Source organism: Callospermophilus lateralis, chromosome 5 (genome assembly GCF_048772815.1).
Source record: "Callospermophilus lateralis isolate mCalLat2 chromosome 5, mCalLat2.hap1, whole genome shotgun sequence".
Lineage (NCBI taxonomy): Eukaryota > Metazoa > Chordata > Mammalia > Rodentia > Sciuridae > Callospermophilus > Callospermophilus lateralis.
The window spans coordinates 124,148,103-124,159,459 of NC_135309.1; the positions used below are offsets into that span (position 1 = coordinate 124,148,103).

Genomic DNA, 11,357 nt, shown 5'->3' on the forward strand with positions numbered 1-11,357 from the left:
ACCAATTTATTTTTAAGTCTACATTTTATTTTGTTGCAGGTATTTTTGTACATTGCATTAACACTTTCTGGAACAAAATGTGACATAAATAATACTATTCAAATATTTGTATAAAACTTGATTTTTAAAATTTTTAAAAAATTTTTAAAATTTGTTCTAGATAGTTATATATGACAGCAGAATGCATTTCAGTTCATTTTACACAAATTGAGCACAAATTTTCATTTCTCTGGTTGTACATGATGTAGAATGGCACCATATGTGCAGTCATACATGGACCTAGAGTATACTGATATTTCTTGAGTTGGGTATTTGTATTTACTATTTATGATTTTAAAAATACAACTTAGGATAACCAAACTCATAAATGCTTAAAGTAGAATAATGGTTGCCAGGGACTGAGGGTGAGGAAAATGAGGAATTGTTATTCACCTGGTGTAAAGTTTCAGTTTCACAAGATGAACAACTTATGGAGATTTATTGTAAATGATTGTGCTTATATTTAATAATACTCTATTGTACAACTGAAAATCTGTTAAAATGGTAGATTTCATGTTAAGTATTCTTACAACAATTATAAAACACTGGATAATTTAGCACAATTCAGCAAAAATCACAACATATACCTGTTTAAGGTGGTAGCATTACTGTCTTGTTTAGTTACCTTATTGTCCTTTGGGGAGTGTGGGTGTAATAGGTTTGGAAATTACTTCATACCCATAAAAGACAAATGAAGAATCTTCTAAATTTTATTTAGGATGTAATCAGCATGGAAAAATACATTAGTGATGTGCATGAAAAAGAGCTTAATTTCTTAACAAAATAAGTCTTCCAGGTACAGAAATGTACCCCAACTTAGCGCTTTTGTACCTGTATCCACATACATCTGAAGATAATGTTGATCTGTGAGCACATGACAAAACAGAGCAAGTAACTGGAAGATCCAAGAAAATTATTTACAATCTCAATCGAGGTGGGGCAAGGTTGTTTTTGATCCAAGCCTGATATTTCTTAGTTAACAGGGTGTAGATTCCAGGCTTATTGGCAATGCCACATTTGTGACCTCCAGAGGCAATGGCATGGAAGATACCTTTGCAGACCAAGGGGCCACCTGAGTCACCCTGGAAAGAAGGAAATGTGGTGAGAAGCTATTGAAGTTTTTTTTTTTTTTTAAACCAATTGTTGACTGCCCAACGTATTCTTTTTTTTTTTAATTGATTTTTTTAAAAAAATGACAGTGGAATGCATTACAGTTCTTTTTCTTTTGAGAGAGAGAGAGAATTTTTTAATATTTATTTATTTTTTTAGTTTTCGGTGGACACAACATCTCTATTTGTATGTGGTGCTGAGGATCGAACCCAGGCCGCACGCATGCCAGGCAAGCACACTACCGCTTGAGCCACATCCCCAGCCCCTACAATTCTTATTACACTTACACAGCACAATTTTTCATATCTCTGGTTGTATATAAAGTATGTTGACACCAATTTGTGTCTTCATACGTTGACTTTGGATAATGATGTCCATCACATTCCACCATCCTTGCTAATCCCCTGCCCCTCTCTTCCCCTCCCACTCTTCTGCCCTATCTAGAATTCATTTATTCCTCCCATGCTCCCCCTCCCTACCCCACTATGAGTCAGCCTCCTTATATCAGATAAAACATTCTTGCCCAACATATTCTAATCTGAGTATTTGGATTCTCTGAGCCCTGCAATTGCCTGACATAGCCTCTTACTCAGTATAGGTTCTTTATCTCTCTAGGACTGTGTTTTTGTCTCTTTGTCTCTGTTTTTCTATGATTATGACTTTGCCTCTATGTCTACACTATGTCTCTCTTTTTTCTCCAACTATGTCAATGTATACCTATATTCCTTGATAATCAGTGACTATTGAGTTTTATTTGTTGAGGAGTGGGTGGGTGGACATGAAGTTTGAAATAATCCACTGAAATAAAATAAATTTTCTAAATTGTGAATTTCATTTTGGTGCTCATGGACCTGAAATCCAGGTAATATTGAGACCAGCAGAAAAGAGTGTTACAGTGCGGTAAATATCTAGATGGCAAGGACTGTCTTCTTCATTATTCTTTTGTTTTCTCACATGGTTGAATATAGCACTATGGATATATGCACTTGCTGAAAAAAATTATTTTTGAGGACTTACTCTAACAACAAAACATGCAACTGAATTCTGTCAGGAAAAGTGGGAGTTATAAAGAGGGTGGTGTGGCCTTTTAGACTAAGAGCTGGCTTTCAAATGTGAAGAACAGTCTCAGCCTAGGCTGTGGCCACATGGAAAACTGCTTGGCCTTATCCACTGGTCAGCCATGATTACATGGTTAGGAGGCTCATGTTCTTATGGTAGAACAGCTACATGGGATCTTTGAAAGCATCATAACCTTCCATCTAATAATAATTAAAATGGCAAATGTTGCATTCTAATTTTTTAAAAATTAATAATCTGTGCTACATATTAGTCATCTGTAAACATGTATCCAATTTCTTCTTACCAATTTTAAAAACAAAAGGTTTTGAAAAATATAATGAGTATTATTCCTTTTTGTTAATCAGTGTGATGGTCTCAATGTTTATGGCCTCTTCCCCTGGTCCTTAAACTCACATGTTGAAATTCTCACCCCTCAGAGTGATAGTATGAGGAAGCGGGGTCTTTGGAAAGTCATAGGTCATGGAACAGAAACCCTCATGAATGGGATTAGGACCTTTTAAAAGAGGCCTGAGAGACACCCTTTATTGCTTCTACCATGTGTGGTTAAAGTGAAAATAAGACATCTAGGAAGCAGAAAGCAGCCCTCACCAAACCCATATCTGATGGCACCTTGGTTTGGACTTTCTAGTCCCCAGGACTGTGAAAATAAATTTCTGTTATTTATAAGCCACTCAGGTTATGTTGCAGGGTGTTCACAGTTATGTTGCTATAGCAGCCCAAGCACACTAAGACAGTCAATATTATTTAAGAAACACATACTGTATATTTGAGCATTTTGCACTTGAGTCTTATAAGACCTCCACATTGATTGATTTAAAAGATTTTTTGTTTGTTTTGCTTTTGAAGTGGAGGGGTGAGTTATCTTCATCTTCTAATCACCACTTATGACCTCAGGGTTGATGGATGTTCTCAGGATGCCAACACTCCTCATAAGTGGCCTGTTGTTATGGTTTGGATGTGAGGTGTCCCCAAAAAGCTTATGTGTGAGACAATGCAAAAAGGTTCAGAGGATAAGTGATTGGGTTGTGAAAGTCTTAACCCAATCAGTGAATTAATCCCTTGATAGGGATTAACTGAAGTGGCAGGGTGTGGCTGGAGGTGGGAATTGGGGCAGTGTGGCTTTGGGGTATATATATTTTGTATCTGGAGAGTGGAATCTCTCTCTCTGCTTTCTGATCAACATGTATTCTGCTTCCCTCCACCGCTGTCTCCCATGTTCAGCCTCACCTCAAGCCCTGAGGAATGTAATGGGCTTCTATGGACTAAGACCTCTGAAACCATGAGCCCTCAAATAAACTTTTCCTCCTCTACAATTGTTCTGGTCAGATCTTTTAGTCACAGCAGTGAAATAACTGATAAAACACCTGTAAAAATTGTCAGATACAGTCTACTTTCCTGATTAACAATTTAATGAGTGTTTATTAAGCATTGGGGAAAGTTCTTCCCATTCAAACTGGCATATGTGAAAGAACAGAGGGTAGAAATGAAGAGTACATTTCTACAAGTGTGGCTTTGTGTTCTCCAGGCCTCTCCTCAGTGCTAGTAGGCACATAGTCTTGACTGCAGTACTCTGGAGATGCCTGTCTGAATGAGAGACTCTTACCTGGCAGGAATCCTTATTGCCTCTGGTGTCTCCTGCACATATCATGTCTTTGGTTATAATAGGATTGTGGTTGTAATAACTTTGGCTGTTACAAAGTTTTCGATCGATGATGGTAACAGTGACTTCCTGAAGGGTATCAGAGATGCTGAAAACTTTTGAGTCAGTGGTTCCCCAACCAGTAACCTGGCATTTGGTGCCAGATCTAATATGGTTTTTGGATCTTGGGTGGAGCAATTGGACATGCTTGTTGAGGTTTGCAGCCCTGTGAAGCTGACAGATAGAAAAAAGGTGAATGGATTATCATTCTTTCCCAGCAGTATTCTGCTACTAGCCTGTGCATTGACTGTGTGGTCCCTCTGTCTTAGAAGGGCATCCCTTTTTCTTGAATCTACTTTGGTGGTAGCCTGCAGCTGTATTTGTGGTTGTTACTTTCCTGAACATGCTTTCTATTCCCTGTGGAATTTACTGATGCTCAGGGAATTTTGCCCAGTCTCAAGCAAGTGGCCTTTGCCCTGTCTTGGATGGATTTCTGTGAAATAACATTCGCGGGTCATGACTTTGAGGGCTGGGCTGTTTTCTGCTGAATAGGACCCTTGAGTATGGTCTAGACCAAATTTGGACTAGACAAAGTATGGTCTAGACTAAGCTGTAACTCACTTCTGAGTCCGTGAAGTCACTTGGTTGGCTCTTGTATAAATGACTGTTGATTTTCCAATTGTTCATGAGAAAAGCATTTGGGAAAAAGCTTTTATTGTGAATCCTTGGGCTTGTGGGGATGTTCCTTTCTTACATATGGAGATTCAGAATTGGCTTTCCTCATGTAACTGCATCCCTGACCCATTCTTTTAAGGTGATGAATAGAGTAACATGAGTCCTTACAGAATTTATCATGATTACCTCAAATATGGGAAGGGTACTATCAGAGTGCTTCCTTGTAGATCCTTCAATTAACTGAACTATACTGTATAAGAATGTTGGAGAAATTGATGCAGACAATGATACATACCTTTACTAGCATGATGTCATTTGATTTAGAATTTGATCTAAGTCTTGAAAATGGTATGAATTTTTTAATCTCGAATGTTTGTTTGGAGGGCTCATTCTTTGACAGAGAATGTGCTCCTAAAACCACTGTGGGAAATTGGCCTTTGACCAACCTATAAAAGAAAGCAGAGAAGGGCAGTAACAGAATGATTTCCAAATCCTCCGATGGGGAGCAGAGATGGCAAGAGAGAGTCATAGACACAAAACCAAGCACATATTCCAATATAACCTGTTTAGGATTAGGTAGAGTAACAGAGGTATCAATAGATCCCATCATGAATGAAAGATGTCAAGAGCCAAATGATATGCCTGCAACCCCATTCTAGTCCAATTCCCCAGCGTTGTTAAAGAATATCAGAACTTGGACCTGATTGTGAGAAAAAAACTAGTGAGTTCCTGATTAACTTAGAGCAAGTTAACAATAAAATTGTGTTCATTTATGTAAAAATGAAGGACATTATACATCTTGAGTTTGTGGTTTGAAATTTATGCCAACATAAAAAATAAGGGATTTTTTAATTGTGCCAATATATACGCATATATCAAAATATCTCATTTTAGCCATTCAAAAATATATAAATGATTTATACATAAAAATATGTGTGTATGTGTATATATAGCTGTTTGTCCACCACTATCATTCATCTATAGAAATTTTTACCCCAATACTGGAGATTGAACCCAGTATCCCTGTACCACTGAACTACATTCTCAGTTCTTTTTATTTTGAGACAGGGGCTCACTTAATTGCTAAGACTAGCCTTGAACTTGTGCTTCTCCTGCCTTAGACTTCCAAGTTTCTGAGATTACAGGTATGCACCACCAAGCCCAGCTTCCAGAAGTTTTCCCTCTTTCCATTATTAGGTGTTTAAATGATTAAGATAAAGACTAAGCTCTATCCATGTTCATTTCTATGTTGACATCTCATCTCAGGCATCAGGAGATCCAATACATGGCAGTCAAATATGCTCAAAAGTCCTATCTTCGCAGTTAGAAACATGATTTGGATGAGAAAGAAAAACTTTCATCAAGGTGAAATACTTGCCTATTTGAAATGAAGATATCTAGTAGCAATTGGTGATTCCATTGTGGAGATTTATAGGGTACTGCCAGGGAGTCAGATGAAGAAACAAAGGTGTTTTTTTTTTTTTTTTGCTTTTTGAAAAAAAAATCTGTACACAATTCTAATACTAGTGTTTCTGATTTACTTGTATGTTTTATAAAGTTATATTTATAGCCACTGGTGAAAATGGAAATGATTTTAAAATAGTTTTTGGTAACATCTCAGAGCCTTTGTATGCTACAGATATGCTACAGATACAGCCCCTTGCAATGTGCATCTTTTTGGAAGCCATCTTAAATCCTGTTTTGGTACAAGGAAGGTTATAAAAATAATTATATTTATTCATTTGCATACATTGATTTCTTTGCTATTTGAAAAGGGATCAAGAAATAAATCAGTGAAAACACATATACATACAGATTGCTAAATATTCATAAAATTAAGAAGGGCACCGAAACATACAGACAAAGGAAGAAATGACTGTTTCAGGTTGGGAGAATGTGCACATGACTCTGGTGGGAAGGATTTTGTACATGTAAGACCTGTGACTGCCTGGAATTACCACTTCTTGGTTTCTACCAAAAGAGTTTATTTTGGGAATTCCAGTTCTATTTGTTGAAAAGTTTGCCTATTGCAAAATCAGGATGGGTATGAAATTTCTCTTAGGATACAGATTGGATTTCTTAGGACTGATTCAAATTCAAATTCAACATACCCACTAACCCCAGAACTTTGGAGGGGAAGATGATATAAAATCCTCAGGATTAACACTCACAGAAAAGTGGGTATCTGCATAAACAACTCATACAAGGAAGGCTGTGAAGGACAAATCCCGAGTGTGGAAGATGGATTCTGATGAAGGGAGGGCTTTCAAGAAAATTTCTTGTTTTCTTTCATATTTTACTCATTTCCTTAACTAGCTATTGCTTTGGACATGTTTTGATTTTTTTTTGTCTCCACTGGGACAGGCTAAAACCAAAAACAACCCAAGCAGACCATTGTGCTTTCTGAACTTTCAATTTCTAGATACGTTTCAACTGTAGACTCTGTCCAACAAGGTCAGTTTTTCTGTCCGTTGGATACCTGAAATTGCTTGAGTTGTAGGACTCCATTTTTTTAGCTAAACCTGGAATTCACATAGAGGAGAACTAATAATACAAGTGTCATTTATTTGAACAGTTTAGGATTTCTCCAAGAGTGGTCTTCAGAGCTGCATCAGAATCATCTGGAGCTGTTTGTTTAAAATGGAGCTTCCTGAATCCCACCCTGAACTTATCTGAAACAGAATTACACATAGAGCAGAACCATAGTATTGCTTGTAACAATGTTTTTTCACCATCTGCTCACAATGTGGAAACACTGTCTCAATTGATCCTAACAATACCTTTCTTGGAGTTGTTAAAACTGTTGAGTGGTATATTCCTCACCAGTAAAGGGGTGTTCTCTGACTGTTCTAAAGTGTCACATTACATAACTGGGGGAATCAGGACCCCAGTCCAGCTTTTATGATTCCAATTCCAGTGCTCTTTCCTCAACTCCTCATTAAGTGCCATGCCAAGGCCCTGTCAAACCTCTTATTTCCTCTGTCAGCATGTCATGATACTGAGAAGTACTTATGTTTAGACCCACTCCAGAGGCCTGGCAGCAAAGGCAGGGTTCCCGTGTCTTGGAGGTCTCTCTTGCTTCAGAGACTTGAGATTTTCCCAGTCTCCTCTCATGAATACAAGCGGATCATCAGATTAGCCCCTTGATTATTGTCATGGAAGGCATAGATAATGATATAATAATACTTGATAATGTCTATTAAGGTCTTGTGTTCTGTGCTATTTTCCCTAGTGCCTCACAAGAGCCCCATGAGGTAGGTGATGATTCTCCACTTCATGATGAGGAATTTGAGGTTCAGACAAATTGACAAATAGATATCAGGTGGAGGCTCCAGGCTGCACAGGCAGCCTGGATCAGGAGTCAGTTGATTGGAAGCCAAAGTAATTTCACTGGGGAGAGAGACTTGAGTGTTTGATATGGAGTAAGATCCTGTAGAAGGTTCTGCCTAATAACATCCTGAGCAGGTGAGAGATGGGGAAGCATGCAATGAAGGGTGGCATTACAGAATACCTAGGAGGACAGTGGACAACAGCTGGTGAGAGTTTTGTTGCTAGTAAGTTAAAATGCTGAAGATGAGCGTATACAGAAAACCTTTTACCCATTTCCTTTTATATTTGACAGGAAACTGATAAAGGGGCTCAGGTACTAGGGGCTCAGGTACTAAGGAAGGAGCTGAATGGAGGGTGGTAAGAACAGAGAACTCCCAGATTTGGCCCATTTTGCTATTTTGCTGAGAGGGAGGCTCAAGGTTAGTAAACCATTCCCACAGGATACGTGTGAGTACATTTGTGGGCAGCCACTATTGAACTATTTCATAAATATTTGGAATTTCATAAGCCTTAATATTTTTGTAAGCACTGATCTGCCTACATTTTTACACCCAAGTGTCCTGTAGAGGAAACTTGATCTACATATTTTGGAGTTCTTTGTATGCTAGCTAGCCAGCCATTTAAAATGATATTTAGCAATCTTTTTTAAACTCCAGGATTTCTCTCCGCTCTTTCTTAATTTTTTAAAAATAATCTACCCCCTCCCCAAATTTGAGAATTCACTTCTCTTGAGTTAAGTCCACTTGTCAAAACTGAAAATTCATTCAATATAGCACTTTATGGTTCTTCACACATCATGTTTCAGGCTTAACAAAAACCAAACCAAAACAAAACAAAAAATCCTCCAGTTTGTTTCCTTTTTTCCATCCAGAATTTGTTGAACTTTTACAAGTTAAGCTCTGAGTGGGGAGAGCTTATAGTCCATCTGAATATGTACCATAAGTATGTTTGAAGTTGTGCATGCTTTTATTAATAGTCATTCTTTGCCTCACTGGTCCCAAGGGGAAAAGAGTCAGGAAAAGAGGAACAAAAGTAATAGGGGTGAGTTTTATGAAGACAAGAACCCCACTTAAATGAGGGAATCACATGAAACTGGAAATCAGTGACTTGCTATTTAGAAATAAAACAGAAGTTCTCCTGTTTTCAGGCTTCAAAACTTCTATGCTCAAACAGCCCCATTAACATGGGATCATCAGACAACACCCCAAAGCATGAAGAGAAACAAATCAGTTCAAGTATTCTGTTTAGACATAGCTGATGCCTAGACAGCAAGCCATGGCAGCAAACCATGTGAAGGGCTGAAAAGCTTCTTAGGAAGGAGGAGGCTCTATCTCAGCTTATCCAGGGAAGAAACATAAGGAAACAAACATGCAATCAATCAGAAAAAACAAAACAACAAAACACAAATGAAATAACAAATACCAAATTAATTTTCTACTGCTTTTCCTCCTGTGATGATTGCAGCATCCTAAGATGGGTTTTGAGCTTTATCAACCAAAGCAAGAGAATCCTAGTGTGAAATGAACTTTGGGAGGTTATTCTCTGTCTTCAGAAAAGCTTTCATTCTAAGTAACCCTGAAAAATAACTCACTATTTTTCTCTTTGTACAAACCCTCTATAAATTCCCCCCACCCTCCCACACACAGGATAGTTGTTACCTCTTATGGATGTTTTTCCCAAACTGCGGGCCCCAGATGTCTGGTTTAAGTGACAGGCCTGAGTAACTAAGGAGTCCAAACATCCACTGGAAAATCAGACTTCTCATACTAACATTATTGGCTGTAATAGATTTGTGCTTATTAAATGTGTCAAACATGCGAAAATACTTAAATTGGTGCTATCTAATTCTCAAAACCCCATGAAACAGGGTATGTTTGTCTCCCCTCATGGATATACAGGTTTGCTTTCTGCAGTTTCAGTTACTTGTGGTCAACTGCTAGAAAATTAACATTTTAAACTTAATAAGCAATTCATAAGTTTTAAATGACTTTTAAAATAGTATATTGTTATAATTTCTCTATTTAGTTGTTGTGTTAATCTCTTACTATGCCTAATCTATAAATTTGACTTTATCATAGGTATGAATATATAGAAGAAAATTATATATAGGGTTCAGTATCTTTGGAGGTTTCAGGCATCTGAGGGATATTTTGAAATATATCCCCCACAGATAAGGAGGGAACCACTGTACCATGATTATTAATTCCCACTTGTAAAATGGGGAAGATGAAGAAGACAGGGAAAGCTAGCTTTCTGATCTCCCCTGAGCAGTATGGTCTAGAGAGGCCAGGAAAACTGCTGCTTCCATTATTGCTGTGTTCCTGAGGCATTAGATTGAGGACTTGGATTTGTCTAAAATATCTTGCCTGATGAAGAGATATGGAACATTGCATAGGTCATGGTTGTTTTACATTATAACTTAGCTGAAATCTGAATGTCATCCAAAAAAACCCATATGTTTTGCAGCAAACTTTCCATTATCTCCAAAAGGAAAACCCAGGACAGAAAACATGGTTGTACAGGAGGGCACCAAAACCCCACCAGCTGGTCAGCCATCACAAAAGCTAAGGGCAGTTCAGATCTCTCACCCAGGAGAGTCAAACTTCTCTTCTAGCCAATTTGAAAGATAAACAGGCACATGGAAATGTGGAGGGACTCACCGAGAGTGGCAGTGGGCTGCTGTCAGCACCCATTGTGGATGGATCAGAACTCCTCCACAAGTATGGTAGCCATTGTACTGGATGGAGGCCATAAAGGGCCTGGAATGAGGTGGTACTTCCTGTCCTCCAATAATTTCCATACTGAAATCTGCAAAAGTAAAACAAAAGATTTCACAAAAAAGATCCAAGCATTTACATATGATTCTTCTGATTACAATCACTACATTTTCAAAGTTTAAAAGGTAGCAATTTTACCTAGTAGTTATTGTGATTTTACTGATATACAATAGTATAAAACATAGGATGGTGTCAGGGGGAAAGAATTGTGAAAATCTGTTTATCTATAATGTAACAATATAATTGCTAGAAATTCACTCAATGTTTGCATGTGGTAGGAATAGGAGATACTTACACTCTGGAATCAGGTGAGTCCCAGCTAATAAGAAAAACAGAGACAAAGAATACCTAGTCATTTTAATGCCCTGTATTTGAGAAGCCTAGATGAAATACTTCCTTCCAGTTGGTGAACAAAGAAGGTTCTGAAGACTGAATTTTGTTCTTGCAAGTTTTAATTTTCTCACCACAGAGCTCTAGAAGTAAGATGTTTCACACCTAAATATTAAAAGTGTCATTTCAGTTTGGGGAGTTTCAGGCTTGCACTTTTAGTGCTTTGGGGGAGGGATATGTGTGCTACTATGATAATGAACTCATTTCTAGAGGTAACCATTTCCAGTATCTGGATAAGAGACCTCATGTTATAAATGGTGAAAGAATAAAAAATATCCAAGCCATAAGAACCTAATAAAATTGCAGGCAGACTTTGA

General features: G+C 37.8%; 1 protein-coding gene across 1 annotated transcript; it reads right to left on the minus strand.

The window, feature by feature from the left end:
* Window positions 1-956: 956 nt before the first annotated feature.
* Window positions 957-11,006, minus strand: Gzmk (granzyme K). The gene is made up of 5 exons (XM_076857698.1): window positions 10,946-11,006; window positions 10,534-10,681; window positions 4,839-4,989; window positions 3,833-4,102; window positions 957-1,121 (listed from the first exon to the last, which is right to left on the minus strand). Exons 1-5 carry the CDS (start codon window positions 11,004-11,006, stop codon window positions 957-959), a joined length of 795 nt encoding a protein of 264 aa, XP_076713813.1.
* Window positions 11,007-11,357: the final 351 nt, after the last annotated feature.